Source organism: Accipiter gentilis, chromosome 30 (genome assembly GCF_929443795.1).
Source record: "Accipiter gentilis chromosome 30, bAccGen1.1, whole genome shotgun sequence".
NCBI lineage: Eukaryota > Metazoa > Chordata > Aves > Accipitriformes > Accipitridae > Astur > Astur gentilis.
Window position 1 is genome coordinate 3,397,755 of NC_064909.1, and position 22,205 is coordinate 3,419,959.

The 22,205-nt window shown below is 37.3% G+C and overlaps 1 protein-coding gene across 2 annotated transcripts in view; it reads left to right on the top strand.

The window, feature by feature from the left end:
- Window positions 1-22,205, top strand: part of BABAM2 (BRISC and BRCA1 A complex member 2) — a 178,975-nt gene that overhangs the window by 36,023 nt on the left and 120,747 nt on the right. For both annotated transcript variants that reach the window (XR_007510127.1, XM_049833744.1), the window contains exons 5-6: window positions 15,851-16,045; window positions 21,803-21,877. Coding sequence is in view for 1 of the 2 variants with exons in the window: in XM_049833744.1 (XP_049689701.1) it covers window positions 15,851-16,045; window positions 21,803-21,877 (270 nt within the window). In the remaining variant the exon portion in view is untranslated. The remainder of the gene's footprint in view (window positions 1-15,850; window positions 16,046-21,802; window positions 21,878-22,205) is intronic.

Consider the following 22,205-nt stretch of genomic DNA (forward strand, 5'->3'; position numbering starts at 1 on the left):
AGTTGATATTAAAGGAAGAGGAGCACTTTTTAATGTGCTGGAAAGCTGAAATTAATAACAAATAACAAATGAGATATTAAATAAAGATAATTCGGGGCATCTTGCAGAAATGCTGTTCAGATGGAGTTTGATAAGGTGCCATATTTCTCATGTGAAAAGAAGTCACCAGCACTAGTGATCCACAGGGCAACCTGCAAGGATAAAGACATCCTTAGTTTTCTTTCTTTCTTACATTGTTCATTAATGATACTTCTTTTGGGAGTGTCTTCTTTAGAAAGCGGCTTGAAGAGCCATTTGCTCCTTGACACATAATGAGACATTAAACAGTCTATTTTAAAATTAATTAAAAACAAACCAAAGAAGAAATTTGCAAGCCAACAGCTTTCCTTTGCTCATTATGCCTTGCTATAGTATTCACTATGTAAATGTAACCTTTTTTGATAAGGTCCTTGGTCATTCTCCTTCAGTCCATCCTGATGTTATCAGAGCGTGTTATCTCTGCCTTGCAGCTATAGTCTATGTGGTGTATTTTTGCATTCGCCTTTTAATGTTCAACATGGTTTGCGAAGTCTTTCTTCAGAATGTTAACAACTTGCTTATTATGCTAAGTATTTGAATAACTCTTTTCCACAGATCTTAGAGCTGTTTAAAGAAGATATTTTTTATTGAATTCTAAGATATTAGCAGAATTTTTTTAATGTGTTAACATATCTTTCTACTGACTAAAAGTAGGTTAGCACCTTGAGTGTAATTGAATGCTCTTAATCTTGAGCAATCTTCAAATACTTTTAATGCAACAGTTCCTGGCAATCAAAACAATCTACCATTCACAAAAGCATGTAGATGGTATTAAATGAGGAGTGCAGTCTCTAAGTACTAAGCCACCAGATCTGTGGGAATTCTGACACTGAGCCTTCCTGCGCTGCTCTCATCTGCCTGTCTTGTCTTCCAAGAAGTCATCACATGCTGTTACATAGCTTGAGTCAGGCATTATGCTTAGCTTGAAATGAGAACCAGGTACTCCAGATTCCTCAAGCTTATGTGGCTGTAATAGAGGCTGTCAGCAGACCTCCCTGAAGATGTTTCAATGGCTGTGCTGCAGATTGCTTCCGTCACTCCTTCAGTTTTCATGGCCGTGGGTAGACCTTCAACTTAGGTTTTCATCTAAGCATGGTAACAGGTGTACAGTTAAGCAGCTGTTAGCCAGACAGCTAAAACAAGATGCAGAAATACTGTATTTTAAAAAGTAGATGCTGTAGCTGAAGTCTTCATACTGTCTTTTTTTTCCCAAAGAATTCCGAAATGGTTGGGCCTGTGTTTCAGCAGTGAGGTGATATGTTGAGCACTCTTTGTTATAAACAGAGCTAATCAGCTGCTTTGTTAAATTGGTATTGCAGTTGCAGAATCAAGTTGAAAATGCTCATTGAAACTCAGCTTTGCTTCTATGTCTTGCCAAATATTAAAGTCACTTCAGTTTGAAACTCAGGTCGAGTCTCAAGTTCAGCACTGCAAAATATATGCTTCAGTACGTGCCTTACCAGAAGTAGTTACTGTGCTGGTTGCAGTGTCTGATTGTGTGTATTTTGATCTTCTAGAAGGATGTAGAGATTAAGGAGCAACTCAACATAGGTGCAACTGTTCCTTTTTGTGGTACAGTTTTAATTAGTCACAGGGCTAAATTCTTTAGGTTGGTGATGCTATTTGTGCTCAAAGCATTATCAGAAAGAAACATATTTATTTTTATTTTCATTAAAAATGTCCTCATCTATCGTATGCATTTGATACTTGTGTGTATAGTATGCATAAATAAAATCAGCTTCTCAGAATCTAAATAGGAAAGTTCTTCCCTGCTCTAGTGTTTATTCATTTTGGATGACAAGTATTAGAAATGTATTTTAAAAACAACCTATGATTCACTCCGTTCTGATTAAAAATTCAGTTGGCACAAAACAAGATTAGTGATTGTGTACGGATGAGATTAATTTGAAGTTCATTACAATGATGCCAGTTTGAGTAGCAAGAATTGTTATGTTAGCCTAGTTGATTGTTAATGTGAGCGAGGTAACTGAAGTGCCTATGCAAAATGTTAACCCCATTTTTCCAATGATTTTGAAGTATATTCTGTTTGGCAAAGAGGGAACAATAGCAGTATATGCAAACTAACTGTCAGTTTAAGGATTTGGGTTTTTTAGCATCCTACTTCAGGTTTCCAGCTAGTCTCCCCAGAATTTTTCTGCCCATCCCTTGCTATTAAAAAGGCTCCATAAAGCCTTAGTGGGGACAGAGGCAAGAGGACATTAGCATTTCTTAAAACCCAGTAAGTGTTGAATGTGTCCCTGTGGGCTAGTATATATGGGAATACTTAGAGCCGCATTTGTGTGGGAGGAGACCTTTGCCATCACAGAACTTCAGAGTGTGGGCCACTGCAGTTCTCATGCAAGTATGTAACATTGGGAAGATTGTTTCCCCTTGTCTAATTGTTAATACAAAGTACAGATTTCAGTCATTGTGGAGTTGATTCAGCTAATTGTGCTACTCAGGTGTATTGGCTGTTATGCTCTATATCTTGTGTAGAGCAATGTTCATTTTAAATTCTTGTATTTGTAGTTATTAATTATTAGACTCCATATTTATCATTTGGCTATATGATGACTGTCGTGAAGGCCATGTTGTTTTCTGTGGCTGTGTTCAAAATCTTAATCATTATTACTGTTGATGTGCTGAGTTAGTTAATGGGTAGTGCAGAGATCTTTTAAATATCTCCTTCTTCCATAATTGTTCTTCATTTACAGTCAGGTGCATGAGAGATGTTTACCAGCATCAATTGTTCCTATGCTCACAGTAGCTACAAAAAAGCCCAAACACCCCTTATATTAGCTAATGCCATTTAACTATTTTGTTCTAAAAAGTCTGGCTGTTGTATTGTTGGTAAAGATGCAGGTGTTGTGTTGCATAATATGAAAGCCCCTACATAAGGGCAATGAGAATGATGGCTTTCAGACTATGACTTTAAAATTGCAATGGTGGGATCTCTTTGTCTGGGAAATGTGTGGGTAAACTCCAACTATTTTTAGCATTACTATCTCTTCTGCTTGCTCAATTTGGGATGGCAGCAGCAGATTTCATTCTTCGACCCCTAACTTACCACTGTTGTACTGAAAGCCTTACATTACTTCAGTTTCAGTTGAACTTGGAGAATTTAAGTGAAACAGAATGCAGGATTGGATCCTGCATTTTATTAGAAGTTTTTTCCTTATTTTGAACTTCTTTATATTCACATTTTTTGTGTTTGCTTTTCAGTCATGTCTTGACATTGTATGTCAAATGTGTTTGGTTTTTTTAATAAACCAGTGCTATATACTGTTTAATTCTCCAAAACAAATGTGAATTCTGAAAACTGTTTATTCCTGTCCTTCTATATTGATCCTACACATTTGTATATATGGGGGATGTATGTATGTGTGCACATATGTGATAACCTATATATAAGGTTAGGTTCTTCATATGGTCACTGAGGCCTTGCTGAGGTTAGTCTGGTATGGATAGGCAGTGGTGACAAAGTCACATTTTATACCATCAGAAGAGTAATTTCATTCAGGAACTTCCCCAGCAGAAGGACCTTATGGCTGGTATTGTTGGCATTTATGGTATATGTTTTTGTCCGTGTTTTCAAATGGTAGAGCTATGCCAGTAGAACATTCCTCGTTAGGCCAGACCTGAAAGAAACTAATTTTGAATGTGTTTTTGCCTGGTTTTGGTATCTGAGCTCCACACAGTTCCCCCAGGGAATCCTCACTTGTTTCTTTGACCTAGCTAGTAAGGGCTGTCATAAACTGGACACAGGTTTTCTGCCTTTTATTTTTGCTGTGCTTGTACTAGGCTTAAAATGAGAAATCCCGGAAAGAGGATTCTGGCTGGGAATTTTCTCCTGGGGTAGCCTGGCCAGATTGACTACAGCCTGTGTGAGGCCAGCATCCAGGAGGTCCTTCTGAGAAGTCATATGGTGCCAGGAGCAAGTGTTAGGATTGTCTGTGTAGCTGTGTGGTAAAGATGGAGGATATACAAACAGTTCAGCAGAAAAAATTCAAGAGAGATGACAGAAGACAAGTTTTTCCTGTCATCTTTCCATCTCTTCTTCCTTCAAGGCCCTTCTACATTGGGAAATTACTCCTTTTTCTCCTTCTTTTAGTCTTCTGGCTTTCTCTTCTAGCCTTTCCCTTTTATTTCTCCTCTTTGTCCAGAATTGTTAATATTTATAGAGCTGAGAGGGAGTTATCTACCTTGTATTATGCTGTCATTTTGTATTCATGTAAAATCATTGTATATATTCACCTCGCTTTCTTTTTTCAAATGTCAGCATTTCCTAGCACAGTTTACAACACTTGGCTTTCTATCTTAAAGTGTAAGCAGAAGAGAATATGCTAGGGTCAGAAGTTCTGCTCTAGTTACAACATTCTGGCTGGACTTTCTGCCTAGCGAATCCATAAAGTGAAAAAATTTCTACAGTTTAATACTATTTATTTAATTTTAAAGGGAGAAAATATCTGATAAGCCAGGTAGTTTTGCCTTTCTTGCTTCAATCTTCCTAGTGTGGAATGCAAAATTAATTCCATTAGTTCTCTGAAAGGCTCAGTAGGGAAACATTTCCTTTCATTTTTTGGCACAAGAGTCTCTGATAATGCAGTTTCTCCCTAGAATATAAAAAAATCCAGAATATTAGCTCTTAAAATATAGTACTTCATTCCAGGAAATACTGGGTTTAGGAGAACATTAGGAATGTGCATGGATTGTTTGACTGAAGGATGGCAAAGTAGGAGAAAATGTTTTTCTGCCATGCTAACTGACATGCATGTGATGAGAAACTTAATCATTGTGCATTAGCAAAATAGAGGGAAAAACATTTAATGGCTTTACATTCATAGTGTTGTATTAGGGAATAAAAAAAGAAGAAAAGGCAATTTTTGTCACATGAGTTTGACCGTCTTGTTCATGGTCATACAGTGAGATGGGCCAGCAGGTTGGACCAGAATAACAGGGTGCTTAAATCTTAGTGTAAAGGCTGAAAAAGATGTTCAGGCTTATGTTTCCTTCAAGCTATGTCTGTTTAGCTTATACCTGAGCCCAGAGCACTGGCCTCCTGAATTTCTGGATCTTCTCTTGAATGCATGTTGAATTAATCTTGATTTCTCAATGAATTCACTCATTTCTTAGGTAGGCAACAGTTGCTACTGGGCTTGAGAAAGACTGCTGTCTCTCTACTAGAACCAAACTGCATGTCTGAATCGGTATTCTTTCTTTTGCTCCTCTAGTGTAAATTTGAGTAGCGTATCCTAAAGTTCTGGTAAGTGGAGAAGCAATGCTTACATAGCTAGGTATTAGTCCTAGCTGAGAACTGCAGTATGAGCACTAGCAAAATAATTTCTTAAGTACCAGAGTTCTTGCATGGCAGGAGGGATTGTGTGCTCAGCTTTGCAGCCTCTCTCTCCTCTGACCCTGCAGTCCCTGGAGATTGGAAAGGCTAGAGGTAGGACAAGCTTGCATCCAATCCTGCGTGTGAGAAATAGGTGCATGGGCTGTCAGTAAGCCAGTACACAACCCAAAACTTAGGCTGTGCCTAAACCTACACTTAGTCAAAGCTCCGTTAGGTAGCTTTGCCAATATACTTTTTTTTAATGCTGTTCAGCAAAGGACCCTTGCATGACTGAAATCTGAATGCATTTCAAACCTAGTTGTTTTGTTTCTTAAGCCTCTTTATTTAATTTTGTGCTTTATTTCATTTACTGGTCCAGTTAGATACTCTCTATTTCCATCTTCCTGGTGTTCCTTTCAGTTCTCCAGGACGTTTGCCTGAGTTTATGTGCAAACTCCTTAACTTTAATAGTGACAGGCAATTGATCTCATTATGGCACTTACCCCAAATGTTTCAAGATTTCCTTTGGAAGCCCATTTCAACATCTGATGGTCCTCTGGTCCACTTACTCTCTAGGCCATGAGAATATCCCATCAGATATACAGTCAGTTTATACTAGTACACTGTACTAATATGTCTTGCCTTAAGGATAAGTCAACATGAACAAGGGAAAAATATAAGTTGTGAACTGTGTGGCTACGTTAGATAATAAACTGGGGGCAGAGGGTGGTGAGAGGAGGGCAGGCCTCTGAGTATTCTTTAAGGGATAGTTGGAGTCACTGAATCTGCAGTTATTCTTGTAGGCAATGACTCTGTTGGGTCAGTGACTTGTTCCCTCCCAACATCAGTTGTTCATGTTGCTGGATATTTTCACAAGGGCATCTTGCAGTACATGAAGACAAAACAAAAGGTGCTTCTTTGCCTTGTCTTTTCTATCAGTTTTCAGATACTTTGACTACTTTCAGAGACTTTTCACCACTTCTCATTTAAGGAGCTGTACTTGGCAACTCTTCCACTACCTGTTTGAAAGACGTATGCATATAGTGCTATCCCCTCTATGATCAGGTGTACTACTGTTATTCCTTTTCTGTAGAAACTCTTAAATGGATTTCTAGTCTTTGTGAGAAGGATACTTTTAGAAAGCGCTTGGAGGAAACCATGGAACTTGGTCAGATTTTCTCAGTATATTACACTGCTATTAACACTGTGAACGCCTTTCTCTGTCAGCAATGCTTTTTTGTGGCCAGTCAGGTTGATCTAGGAATGCCCTAGTCCCCTTCACTGTCTCTTCCTGGTATATTTGATAGGCTGTGACGGTCAAACAAATTCAATGTCTCAAATGTCTGCTAAAGAACTTTGCTGGAGAAAACGGCCTCTTGTAAAAACACTGGAGTTTTGTGAACAGGACAATGTGGACAGAGGAGAGGGCCCCCCGGGGGGTGGGAATGCACTTCTCCAAAGTCCCAATTCCTTATCTTAAGTGACCAGGAGAAGGAACACAATTTATGCTTTCCTGGAGGAAGAAGGCCCCACGGAAGTTGGGACTGTGCTTCTATCTTAAGTGGTCATGCCAGCAGGAGAAGAGGCCCCCTCCTCCCAAATCTCACTGACCGATTCCAGTGAACCCCAGGTGTGGGAACTGTGCATGTTGAGATCATCAACTATAAAAGAGAGAACAAGTCGTCAGTGCGCGCCCTCCGGAACTGGATCTCTACGCTGGCTGGACCAACGCTGGACCCAGGACTGGTGAAACCCTTCTCTTCTCTCTCCCGCTCCCCTCAGCTTCACAGTTTCTGCTTCTCCGGAGCACCCTTAAAGTACAAAGATCAGCTATCGCTTAACTGCTTCTACAGCAGGGCATGGGCGTAATTTGTGTAGTAATCTTTGGAAGCTGAGTTTGCTCCATTTTCAGGGGAATGGTACTTGAGAGGCAGTGGTGCAGTTATTCTGTGTGAATGCAGAAGTGTTCTACATGTATCAGATTTGCTGGGGTTTATTTTAGTCACCTTGGGTATGGGATCGTTAATCAAGAATCAGCACTGTGTGGCCAGTGGAAGAAAAGAGGGAAAACAATTTTATACAAAATGTAAGGTGCTTTTCTGAAAGCAGAATTAATTTCTTAGTATGTTGTGTTCCTGCTCTGTATTTTCACGTTAATTCAAGGCCTTCAGGTATTTGAGATGTCAGCTAAGCATTTATAAGCTATTGTAATTTCTGCATCCAGTTTTCACAGCCTCTCACTAAAAATAAAAAATAAAATAAATACCAACTATCCCAACCTTTGCTTTATGCAACCTTTTTATCTGTTGTACACAATAGCTAGTAGAGCACGTAAGGTCTTTAAGTTCTTTGGTTTTATTTGCCATGACAAAGGGCTCCTGATCCTGACTTGAACTGCTTTTATGAAATGTTAAGTTTTGATGTTTGCTTTTGCCCAAAAATGATCATTTCAAGCAGATCACTCCAGAAAGTTGTTCCAGTGGTGCTTTGGGGGAGAGGGATATGAAGAACCTGTGAAAATAAGATGACAAGTAGATGGCATGTAGGTTTACAGTGATTGATTTGAAACTGCAGCCTGTAGGATGTTTAAGTGCTGGCTGCTAAGAAACTGAAGCCTTTGAAGTTGTTATAACACTCCAGCCCTGCAAATACTGTGAAAAATATCTGTTGATAGAAAGATGTGAGCATATGGCAGATAATGATCCTGTGCCTTTTCCTGTGAGCAATTTCCCTATAGTGGCTCATGAAGACTATAGCAAAGCAGGGACTGAAACCAGATATCCCAATTTCTAGGCAAATGCTGTAACCACTGGACCCATATCTCCTCTGTATTTATATGGAGCATAAGTGTTAATATCACAGTGTGATCTTTCTCATTTCAGGTAAAAACTTACATTGGTACTGATTTTAAGCCGTTGTAGGATGCAAGTTTTGTGCATGTGGTATGCAGAGATATAAACAAAATGCAAATCTGAACTTGTGTTATTCTTTATGATAATTCTGGATGAAAGATGCTATAGAAATGCATTACCACTCTTATGGGCTTGGGAGGTTTTGTTTACTGACATTTTCTCAGGAAAGTTAATTTCTTGCTTAGAAATATAAAAGTACACTAACTTTAAAATAAGATCTTGCTGTTGTTTCCTGTAGTATAGCCAGGAAAAACAGTTACAATCTGTCTTCTTTAAAATCACATTCCTGGAAGATATTCTGGCAACCTGGATATTTAAACACATTTCAAAGAAAAACATCTTCAGATCAATTAGAAATTGTTATTGTATTTTCTTTCTGATAGCATAGAATTATAGTTTGCTACAGACATTGCCTGGAGTTACGAAATAAGCAATAACCTGTGAAGGAGGCTATGAATTAGCTACTTATGGAACACGAGGTGCATTGTATTCTAGAAAAAGGGGGAATAGGTAATCACGGACACTGAGTAGTTTGCATAGGTTTGGGTTTGTTTTTTTTTTTTTTTTTAATTAGCTTTTTGGAAGGATAAAGGAAAAACTGCAAAGCACAAAATGTTCCAGAACAAAATTTACATGTGGTTTCTTTGCCAGCAGTTGAATAGTATGGCTACTTCGGAAAGCTAAATTCTGCATGTCTTTGCTAGTAGGGCTGAGAAGCTACTTTGTGGGGGTTTTTCACTTGCCTCACCTCTAAGAAGATTTCATTAAAACTGATACTGTGGCTGCAAGTTTTCTTTGTCTCTTTTTGAAATCCAGTTGGTGTCATTGCTGTCCATTTAAATGAATTACTGTTGAAACGGCTTAAATTGCACTCTGTGGGTGGCCTTATAATGTCTTTTCTCTGCCTCTTTATACACACTTTGAGTGAATTCATTTTCTCAACACTTTGGTCATGTTTGATGGTCCAAAAACCTTTCCCTATCATAATGCTCATTTACTATGCAGCCAACTCCTTGTCAGGAGATAGGATCAAGAGCCAGGGAATTCAAAGATTGACTTTGCACCCGAACAATATCTGTGGGGTTATACGTCTTAGTGAAAGTTATGCTTTTCAATGAGCTTGTTTAAAGTAATCTCTGGCAGATCTTCACAACAGATTTCCTGAATCACTTTGGATTTCTCCAATGTATGCATAGTTTAACGGATACCTGTGGTCTCCTAGTCTCTGTATAATAACTGAATATTATTTTTCTATTTATATTGCCACACAGCATAAGATGGAGGGAAAAGTTAGCGGCTATTCATGCTATTGCTTAATTACTCTGTCTAGATAACCATTTTCTCAAAGACCTTTTCCTGAAACTTAGACCAATAATGAAAAAAGTTAGCAGTTGCCAGGGAAGCTTCTGCCACAAAAGAATATTCAACTTCCTTACGTTGAATTGCTTACTCACTGATGGGTAGTTATTGGCCATCTTCTGTATGACAGTAGCTACACTGCGTGGAGAAGGATGCTTCTGGAGTCTGGTCTTTATTATACGGAAGTTCTCGTTCCATTACTTTTCCTGTAGACCATTTTGAATTCTTTCCCTAATTGGAAAAATGGGGACTAGCCAGTCATCACAGATGACATTACCAGGCTTTTGTGTCCACAAGAAAACGTGTAGTCATCTTCTGATATTACTAAACCTGCTACTAAAATCCTTAAGATGAAGTAACAATTTACCTTTTTAGAAAATGAAAGTTACACAAGTTGTGAAATGGCAAAGCCAATTAAAATGTTGAAATTAAGATCTGAAGTGTGGAGTTACCCCTAATTTTAGTGGAGATTCTGGAGACATGTGAGCAGTGTCTAGACAGAAGAGAAATGTTTAATTGAGCCTCCGTGTGCTCAGAAATGACAGGTAAGTTATTCCATGATATGCTGAAAAAATTATAACATTAAAAATGGTTGTAACCAATCTGAGATGTGCATGTAAGCCTTCATAGGAGATGAGCATGAATGCAGAATTATTTGCAGATGTGCAGTTTGATTTATACTTGTATATTGTACAGTGGGCTGCTTTCAGTCTAGCTGGCTAACTTCTGAGTAATTTAGAGAGTTTGCACTGCAGAGTTCACTTAAAGATTATCTATTGGCAAACAAGGAATTGGATCCAAGTCTGGATTATTTTTTTTTATCTTAAACGCATTAGTGATTGTTCTGTAAAATTTGGTTAACTCTATAGAAAGTCTGCAGAAATCTCATTTCAAATTAGAAAAGATTTATTGAGTGCAATATGTAACTTTGTCAGTACCCCAGTGAGTGTGCTCATTTTTATATATATATATATAAAAATTATTTTAAATTGCAATTTTACAGCAATTTCAGATAAAAACTCTTTTCTGCATACATGGTATTTTGGTAAAATTTTGTGCATGTATAAATTTTGTTGGGGCAAAATTGAAGGTTGTAGTGAACAGAGCAGAAGGAGATTTTGATAGAAGCCACAGAAAACTAAGTCTTCTGCTGTATACATATTTGCTGGTTATTCCTTTAATTGGGTTTTTCATACCTGCCAGGCTTCAACAGTCTGGCTGTAGAAAATGAGGTTATGTGTATATTCATATTTCCAGTATCTTTCTGAAGCAGTAACAACTAAAACTCATAATTTTGAAGTTGCATTCAGAGCATAATTTTTATGCAAGATCTGAGATTTGTGGCAAGACTTGGAGCCATGGAATACAGAAACACTGGAAGCTCCCTCTGTTCTAATGTTTTAAATTTTTTAAAATACTCTTTCTTAAAAAGCCATATTGGCTAGGGTTGGAATATAGCCTTCAGGCAAACAATCAGAAAATGAAGTGCACAGGCTACTCCTCCTCCTTTTCGGTCCAAAGCCTTTAGCTTAAGATTTTGTGATTAAGACAATTTCCAAAGTCTAATAGTGAATACAATGCTGTATTGCTAAATAAAATTTTGTTTAGAAGATCATTTATCTCTGAAGAAGGAAGTCAATTTACTGTTGCAGGGACACTACTCTCATTGACTAAAGTGACAAATCCTTCAGAAGAAAAATGTTCTCAGAAGAATCATTATAATGCTGAAATTGTAGCGATTAAGACATTCTACAAGGGATCAACTTGAGAAACATCAAATTCTGATTTAGTTAGATTTCAATAATGTGTGTCACAGGTAGTTGCTTACTTTGTCTTTGATTTAAGAAATAGAAGGAAGATTAAAGAAGGTACCATTTGAAACTGAGGGAAGAATGTAGCATGTATTTTGACATACTGTTGAAATTGGATCACAATAAAATGGTTTAAAAGTATTTTCAGATGAATGGATCTAGTGCTTAGGGCAAATAAGCAACACAAAGTTATGTAAAAACAAATTTCATACAGTAATATGTCATTGTATTCAGAAGTGTTTATGTTAAAATTTATAAATTTAGATCTTCTGATAAGAACAGCACTTCTGCAAAGTTAACAAAATGGCTAGAAATGTAATGGCCATTTGCCGAATAACAAGCACTACAATAATATAATGCTAAAGTTAAAAATCAATGTTTATTTAAATCAAGGCTTATGTTACAGAAAATTTGTGTTACCTTTGTATGTTTACTCTTTTGTCAGTGAGAATCTGTTGTAATTGATGTATGTACTGGGTGGGTAGTTGAATTTTTCTGCAGGTGATTTGTTTTAATAACCAGTTCATACTTAGTTTGAATTTTTAGTTACTGCATGAAAGGTATTTAGTAAGGATACTACAGTCAAATCATTCATTTTAATTCCTGTAGCTTTAAGCCAATACAGCATAAACACTGTTTTGATGCAATGTTCTTGAATTCTTTGAAGAGAGCAATACTCTAGCTCCATGCTGGACAAATGACAATACATTTCCTCATGCTCTTTTTTTGTTCTGTAGTGTAATGTTATTTAAAAAACAAAAGGTTTGGTTGCATTTAGGTCAGTTGTTAAAATATTGTTGGTCATTTCCTTTGACAGAACATTTCTATTGTGTTATACCAATGTTATTAGGAAGAAAGGTTATTCCCACTTGTCTGGCTGATATCAATACATACTGGCATATTACATCCTCTGGCTTTCTGGAAATACTTTATTTGAGCAGCAGCTTGGGAACAGGAAATTTTAGGTTATACACAGTCTGTTTTCAGACTGCATGATACCAAATGTGTTTCCTAGAAGATGCTGTCTACCTGACAAATTTTCTCTATTTTATAGAATTGGCTAAGCTTAAATGGGTTCAAGTGGAGAATAAATTTTTACCAGCTGTAGGTGGCAGACAAGGTAGAACAAGGCTTTCGGGCACTCTGTGGTATGTATTTGAGGAACTTATATGAACTACATTAGTATCTCACCCATGCACCAATTACTCCAGAATGTAGTTTACCTTTTAAGATATGGCAATGATAATATTCCCATTTTATAGGTCTTCTTACTGTCATGGAATAAAAAAAAACCCAGAGCACTTTTACTTCAAGCCACAGTCAAATGTGAAGTCTCTGACACTGTGGTAGCTTCTAAAGGCAATGGTTCAAGGATCTTAGCTGTGCTGAGCAGCCCTTTCTACCAGGATCATAGTGAGCAGGAGAATAGGAGGACAGTGTAATTGTGTAACTGTTCATTAAACCGTTCATTCATCCATGTAAAACAAAGCAAATTGTGATCAGCAGTTATGTCCTGTTGTGTTTCTTAAGCTGAGCCTGTCACTCTTGGGTCAATCTGTAAATTATGTAAACATAAGGTCTTTTTCAAATTTGTATGCTAGAGGTAAGTGTTCCCTTAAGTGCTCCATCCACACTCTAAGATTATAAGTTTTTCTTTTTTTATTAAAGCAAGAGCAATGTCTGTGTTTCTGAAGAATTAGCACCACCTTCCCAAACTGTTTACCCCCAACCATTTTCGTGTGACAGGAGTGTATGGTTTTCATCCTAATCACAGGAATGAGTGATGCATAGAAAGTTAATGCAGGACTGCCAGTCATAGTCATTCAAAAATCATGAATCATGTTGCTGAAAGTCATTACAGTAGTCTATAAACCATGTTTATTAGATTAGAAAAAGGATTTTATTTCTAAATCATATTTCTTTTCTTTTTGTCTCTTTTTTAATAGTGTGTAGGTAGTGCATACACAGATTTCTTTGCCTCTCTGGTAGCTATTAACTTAAATGAGAAAGGGTGGAGGGGATGGGTAGAATGTAGCTGAGATTCTCTTAAAATTGATCCTCTCCAGGACTGGGGACTTTAGGAAAACAACATGTGGTAAGATTTGAGATAAAATTGCCTTAGTAAACATTATTGGGTTTTTTTCCCCCTCCAAAAAAAGGAAACTTTTCAAGGAAGCAATACATATTTCATGTCACTTTCACTGACAAATTAGACTTGTATGTTTTAAGTGATGATGCTGAAAATGAGAAATTAATTTTGATAGCATCTTAATATATATGGCTTCAGAGGGCAACAAATATAAACTTGTGGAAAGAGAAATGCTTGTAGTATTAAGGCATTATACACATATGCTGAAGTCTGTATAAAACCATTCCAAAGGGATATATCATGAACTGTAGTCACCAAGAAATAATAAAAATTATAAGCCTTTTTAATGGAAATAGCCACATAGAGATTAGGCTACAAGTAGATTTCATTGTAGAGCTGAAGGAATGGGGCCTGGTAAATAACTGATTAAGCTTTCTCTCTGCCTTTCCAGAGTATCACAAGATAAAATTTGTACACAACTCAATAATTTCTTTTCAGGTCAGAACTATGGAGTCTCACCTTGATAAGATCCTCTGTTTCAGTTTAAGTTTTTTGTAAACCTCTTCATAGAAACAAAAATTAGCTGAGGTTGGAAAGAGCCTTGAGAGATCATCTAGTCCAGCCCTTCTGCCTGGGGAGGGTCAGATAGAGCAGGCTCTCCAGGACCTTGTCCAGTCAGGTTTTGAGTATCTCCAAGGACAGAGACTTGACAACCTCTCTGTGCAACCTGTTCACTTGTATTTATTAGTTTTGGTGTTACACAAAATATGAATAGGTTGTATATTTTAGGGGACATTGGTTTTTTTCAGTTTCATTCATTTATTTAACCTAGGTTAAGAAACATAATTTTTTATGTGTTTGAATGCAAGGCAGTTTTAACATAGTTACTTCAAAGTACAGAAATATTTTCTGCCCTTTCATTGTAGAAAATGTTGCATACCAAAGCAGTTTTTCCACAGAAGAGGTAAAAAGGGCTAATGGGTTGTCCTTGCTGAAGAATGGAAATTATGCATATAATTTGTTTATGAAATGTCTGCAACTTCCACGACAAAAGTAGCCATGCCATCTGTAACTACTTCGAGTTCAGATGCTGATACATAATTTTATTTGAAGCTACTATATTTTATTTTCACTTAGTTGTAAAATGCAGACATCTTTGCCAGTTCTAAGGATCTTAACATTAACTGTACAATCCACGTAATTTAAAATCCTCCTGCAGCTAGTTAGTTGTCATATGTGTATGTGATATACAGAAATACAGATTAATTTTGCTTATACTCAAAGCTGACCAAAAGCCACATGACTATGTTAACATGCCCTGAACTTGTATCAAGAAGACCTGTTGAGGACCTAAGTAGTTTTGCATCAGAACTTCCTGATGTCCTATCAACATGGAGTACAGGGGGAATCCTCATCTGCCCTTAACATAGATCCATTCTAGGTCAACCAGATGTAGGCATGCAACATTGATAGAAAACATTGGTTTGTAACACAGAAAACCTTCCTGAATAAAACTTACTGTGCATGGAAGACTGGTCTAAGCCCATGAGAGCAGTTAAACTGAGAGATAACATTGCTACTGTGCTACTGACGCAGTTATCTTCATTGTATTAACATTTTAATTTAACTGTTTCTTGGTATACAGCCAACTTGTAATAATAACTTCTGCCAGGCACATTGAAGAGACTTGTGTATGGATGGCATTTTTGTTAAAGGGATAAGTCAAGGTAAGTCTAGTGAAGAGACAGTCAAGGTGAAGTAAAGCACAAGGTTGAGGCAACAGAAGAGAACCTATTTTCTCTGTCACTGTCAATATTATATCCACTATTTGAATAATGGAGCAGAGTAGTTTCTGTAGTTGGTGTTAATTTGGCATATACACTTTTACTGCTTTTTGAGTCAGTGTGCAGGGTTATACTTACCTGATCTTTGTATGTTTCATATTAGTTTTAATTTTTTGAATTAAAACTTTTCAAGTTCTCAAATGCAAGAGTATAATTTTAAGTAAGAATAGAATGATAATTTGGGCCTATCTATGCCTGGTAGTAGCCCTGTTATCAGTTTTCTGGTAGGTCCATATATGGACTCTTATTTGACCTTCAGGTTTGCTTTTGCTGTTTGACCTGGTTTTCTTCCAAAGCGTGATACAATCTTTGCATCACAAAGTTTCCACATGCGTATGTACCTCTGGTATTGGTATGGAAGGGGGAGTGCTTGTCTTTCTACTTCTGTAAACAATTTTGGTCTCCATTCTTTTCTAATTCAACAGAATTTAGCTTCTTGGAATCCTTCAAACCCTGAATGCCTCCTGCTTGTTGTGAAAGAGCTTGTGCAGCAGTATCACCAATTTCAGTGCAGCCGATTACGTGAGAGCTCTCGTCTCATGTTTGAATATCAGACTTTACTTGAAGAGCCCCAGTATGGAGAAAACATGGAAATCTATGCTGGCAGAAAAAACAATTGGGTAAGCTATTAAGAATGTTTCTGCTAAAATGCTTTTTGTGATCCTTTCATTTTAATAAATACAGCTTTTGCCTTGGAAAATCTGGGTGGTTTCTGTGGATCTCTATGCTTTGTTTCCAATGGAGATAGCTTCTATTTGACTCCAGCTCACTTTCTACACTCCCTGTTTTGTACACTGCTGTCATTTCACTATCTTAGTTGAACCAGATTTCCAGGTGAGTACCTGGTTTTCAACCTGATGTTAGTTCATCTGACACAGATGAAAACTTTGAAAACTGTTGAAAAGTCTGTGCGGTATTTACAGGGCGCATTAAAATGTTTTATGGAAGTTTGAGTTAGCTGTGAAGATTTGAGAGGCAGAATAACAGTGTTGGCAAATCAGCCTGCTTAGGGATAGGATGTATTAGGGTGTGGTTCCACATTACAACTCAGTCAATTTAATTGGTAGCTGCAGCTGCCTGTATCTCTCTGGCACTTGTCTAAGCTGAGTTGTTTCAGGAACCTAAACTTGGAGAGGGGGGAAAAAAAACCCGACTAATTTGTTGCAGGAGGATGGGAGGAGGTGAGATGGGTTAGAGCAGTGATTTTGTAGGGCCATGTCTTCATATGACAATCAGAGATTAAACTGGCTTACCTGTTTCCTGAAGTTGTATCCTTTGCCTGGGAAATATGCCATGCTGTGTAGAAACTCTCTCTGTGTACAGTCTCAGCCTTCTAGAATGAGGTTGTTGGCAATGTAGACGTTTTGGTTAGTGTGTGATTTGATCTTTATTTTTTTTTAACTGAACTGTGCCACAAAGTAAGCTTCGCAAAAATATTTTTTTCCACTGGTAGTATATTTATCATGGGAAATTTGGAGTAAGATATATGAGGAATTATCTAATTGTGTTTATGCTGAAGCTGTCCCCGTCTTGCTTTCAGCAATAGCATCCTCTTAAGCTATACTGGCCTTCAGAAACAGTATCTTCTGAAATAGATGCAGTCTGAAAAACGATGAAGATTCAGCATTTTTGTTATCAGGGCCTAGAATTCAGCTTTATGTAACTTTAATCATCCTTAAGTTACAGGTGACACTAGGATGTTTACAACTCACAGTACTTAAATTCATCTGTTTTTCTTTTCCTAGAAAAGTCATCTAGGCTTTTTTATCTTAAGCTAAGTAAATTATTCTTTATTAGAGAATTTCAGATCTCTTTTTTATGTTTATAGATTAGAATATTTCATTGAAATTAATTTGTTCTTAAATGTTATTCTCTATAACTTGCCTCACAACTTGCCACATCTGTAAATATCATCAGACTGGTTTAGTGAAATGCAGAAGGCTTTCTGAACTGTACTGAGATTTTATCGTAATTTTTGGCAGCTCCGAAAATTCTACTCAAGATTGTGGAAAACTAGGGTGGTTTTCCTTTTTTTTTCTTCATAGGAAAGCCATATCTACTCAAACCTTTTGAATTTTTTTGGTGACTAAATAAAGAACTTTTTTTTGCATTTGAAATGCTGTCTTAGTTAAAAATATTCCAATATAATAAATCTTAAATACATTTTGAGGCAAATCCTTTTAATCATTGCAGAGCTATTTGAGGTTTCTGTAGCATGTGCTTTGTTATCAAAGTTTACATTCTCTTATCAAGAAGATGCTGAGAGTCTTGTTTGGAGATCCTGTGAACCTGGTATCTACATGGCAAAGCTTGTTTGAGTGTCCTAAAACTCAAAACTATGAAATTAACTTGTGTAGTTTTCGTCCCTGTCCTTTACAACTGGTTTTTTTAAGGCTTGGTGATCAGCACAATAGGAGTGTTTATCTGAAAACCAAGAGGTAAAACCACACGTTGTGTCCTCTGCCTGAAGTCATTGAAATTCATGTCGTTGCTGTCATTCAGGAATCGATAGTAGCTCAGCAGACTTCTGAAATAATCATCTGTGAATGAACCTTGCACAGTGTTAAGAAAGCAATAATTTTAAGTGCATGAGTTAAACTTTGAAGAAGAGGCCTAAATTCAGTGCTGTGTCCCAAAATGGAACAGAAATTTGCTTTTATACCTTTGTTTCAGTATCTCCTATTTCCTGAAGTGATCTCCAAGATCTATGACAAATAGACAAACTGTTATCTAGCTTATTAGCTTCATGTTGGCAGAGTACCAGCTGATACAGATGCCCATTAACTGTCTAATCTCTCAGTGCTGTGGCCAGAAATTCATCTGACTTGAGCTGATGCTGTGACCAGCTGGTTGGGATTATGTAGGTGAGCACCATGGACAGGGACTGTTCCCTGCCTGGACAGAACACTCTTGGAAGTAATACTTTTCAAAATAATCTTGATTGAATGACACAAAAGATCTAGATTGCAAGTCCTTATTTACTTCCACATCTTGGAGTAGCTGATGATTTGATCAGAGGCCGTTCACGTGTTCAGTGGCTATCCCAGTTCATCACTTTGTATTTTACCAGAAATAATTTTCTGGACTTTATGGCAAATGTTGTATGGCATTTTTTGGAAGTTAAGTCCAGACAAGAAGCACTGTCTATAATATCCATTTCACTCTAAATAAAAAGCAAGTGCCTTGACTGTCATTAGAGTAGTCTTCGTGTTACACATGCACAAGAAGTCGGTGATTTTTCTGCATTCGTAAGTAATACAGCATCAGAAAGTTGGCATCTATCCTCACAAGTAGTGTCATCATGTCATGGTTTAAACCCAGCCAGCAACTAAGCACCATGCAGCTGGTCACTCAACCCCCCTCACCTCCCCTCAAGTGGGAGGGGGGGAGAAAATTGGGAAAAGTAAAACTTGTGGGTTGAGATAAGAAGGGTTTAATAGAACAGAAAAGAAGAAACTAATGATGATAATGATAACACTAATAAAATTACAACAGCAATAATAAAAGGATTGGAATGTACAAATGATGCCCACGACCCACCAATCAACACCCAGCGAGTCCCTGAGCGGCGATCCCCCCACCCCCACTCCCCCCAGTTCCTATACTAGATGTGACGTCCCATGGTATGGAATACACTGTTGGTCAGTGTGGGTCAGGTGTCCTGGCTGTGTCCTGTGCCAACTTCTTGTGCCCCTCCAGCTGGGCATGAGAAGCTGAAGAATCTTTGACTTAGTCTAAACCCTACTGAGCAACAGCTGAAAACATCAGTGTTATCAACATTCTTCGCATACTGAACTCAAAACATAGCACTGTACCAGCTACTAGGAAGACAGTTAACTCTATCCCAGCTGAAACCAGGACATATCAGGAAAGGTTTCGGAGTCTGGCTTTAATTTAATATATGCTCAGTTTTTGTTGTGTAGTGTTTCTGTGTGCCATTGCTTTGCCTCTATTTTGTGACTAACCGGGACAAATTTTAAGGGCAGTTTTGAGCTAGCTGACAGTAGGGTGGATTACAACCTAACATCGCTTAAACCCTTTTGACAAATTATATAAGTGGCAAGGTACCATTGGAAAGATTTTTTTGTTGTATTCAAGATCTTGTTTTTTCTTGTTTAGTGACTGGAAGGTAGAATGAGTTATCTCTAGTTCATGCCTAATACATAGGCAAAGAAACAAATTGGCACTGATATTAGCATTGCTTATTGTACATCTGCCTAATACAGCATCTTTGCCTATACGTGCTTAGTTGCTTGGGGTGAAACCTTTGCTTAATTTAGGCATAAAATGATTGAAGGAATCAAATTCTGTAGAATTTTTTCCTTCTCAGTTTTATGTCATGTCAGTACCACAGAAAATAACGTGCTTAGCAAACTATCACTTATATTCCTCAGCTGCCCTGTTTAGCAGCTTAACATTCATTTTGGAAAGCCAATTTCCATTGGCTTTGACCTCCAGTTTCCTTCAGTATTTTATTCAGCCTATTCCTTTCTGAATCCATATGCATAGCAATTGATGTGGTCCATCATTACGGAGGATTGTGGTCTGGTGGTATATGGCCAGTGACAACCTTCATGTTTTCTCTTATGCTGAGCTCAAAGCAATTCATGGATTAGCACAGCTAATCAAGAGGGGGGGCGAAGGTACTGACTATTTTGCAAAGGCATATGGCAAATTTTCAGTATCAGTACAGGTGACTGTGAATGATTTCCTCTTGAAGAGCTGTATTGGCAAGCTGTCCTCATAGCGATGTGAAGTTCTTGTGATAACATCTACTACATGTAGTAAAGCAGTGGCTCAAAATATATCCTTCTGATATCTGCATAGGTTATAAGCCCTTGAGTATTGAGGGGTCTGAACACTGCCACAGGTTGCCCAGAGATTGTGGGATCTTGATCCTTAGAGATATTCAGATGCCATCTGGACATGATCCCAGGCAACCTTCAGTGTCAATGATTCTCTGCATCTCTTCCATGGGTCACTGCTGCATTTCATAGGAAGGATGCTGCCATTATTTCAGATAAATTACAGACTTTTCCTTGCCACAAGGTATAGCTGTATACACAATAAAGATGATCTTGTTTAAATCTAGTATAGTATTTACATTCATGCTTTTAATGAGAATTGCAATATGCACATTCACCATAGATGCATATACATTTTGTTAAAATTTGTGTATTGTATACTTCTTGTTTAAAGTATTTTTCTTCTTGCTTTGTCTGGCTATGCAAAACATTTAAAAGGAAAATTAATTACAGATAGTTATGTTCGCGAAATAGTGAAGCAGTATGTGTGTGTTACTGTGGGAGGGTGAGTACTGCATATTCATACAGCTTTGCTTTGTCCCCTTGCTTGTTAAAATGAAGTACTGTTTTTTAAAAATTGTATGTCATCACGTAACTAAATAGCGTATGTATGCAAAAACAGGGCAGTGTTAAAACTGAAAAAAGTTTTGCTACCTTGTCTTAAGATATCCTAGTTTTTTTCTACCTAACTGCATAAAAATAATGTTAAATGCTTTTTGTACTGCTAATTCAACATGACAAATATAGCTGCTCTATGGCTACTTTATTGAATTAAAAAATAGAGATGACAAAATTAATATGGAGGAAATCAGGCAGGCATTTGTTTTTCAAAAAGAGCGAGCTTCATTGCTTCATAACCAGGTGGACAAAGTCTGGTTTTAAGGAAGTGTATGAAACAGAAAGGAAATCCTTTCCATTTCCTTTGCATACACTTTATGCATAAAAAAGACCAACATGTAAGGGACGCTTGGCAAATTTTCAGTAAATGGTTGTCTAGGTGTTGAGTCACGTAATTCTGAAAACAAATTATATAAAACCTTCTATTTCAGTTCCGTCCTCTGATTATTCAGAGGACACTTTAGATACATTCTCACCTTATTCAATGCAAATTTTTAGGTATACCTGCAGTATTTGTGAAGATGCCTCTATTTTATCTGTACACTCTTAGAAATTTGTCAGGTTTTTAGCTTTGCTTTCAGACCATTTGCAGATCTTGCCAGACCTTTTTCCGGAAATGAGTACAGCCAAGATACATCTATATTTAGGGCCTAACAAAGTATAGTCTGATTTTTGTCATGCACATTGTTGTATTCTGACTACTTTTGCTGTTGACTTACTGGCAATGATGTTTTATGTTTTTTAAGGTGTTTTCTCATATAACATCTGTGAAATCTGTAAATTATTTTTTTTCCTCTTCAGTAATACCATTGAGAAATGTTGGTTTAAATCTCAACCCTTCTGTTTGGTATGAGCTCTTACACATTTTTCTGGTTAATATTTCATCCTCAGAATGTTCAGTTTGTGGTTCTGGTTTAGACACCAGGTCTCATTAGTGTTACCTTTTTTCCACAGACTGGAGAATTCTCAGCTCGCTTCCTCTTGAAGTTGCCTGTAGATTTCAGCAATATTCCTACATACCTTCTCAAGGTAAAATGAATGTCTAAGTTGACAGTATTTGTGAGAGAGTATGAATTATTGAAATGTTCTTAGTAACTATTTTGACTTTCCTGCCCTCCTCCTCTCCAAGAATTTGAAAGTCGACCATTTCTAAACCTGATTGGATTATGTTTTGGAAAGGTGATGTTAGGCATACTGTTGTTTTGTGTGTTGTGTTACCAGGTAGTAGATATACACCTGTCACTCTAAAGGACCTTGCAGGATTTGGGTTGTTGTGGAACATGGCATGCAGTGCAGAAGTTCTGGTTTTTTAGATAATACAGTAAGTCGCAAACTCTTGACCACAGCCAAGGTATTA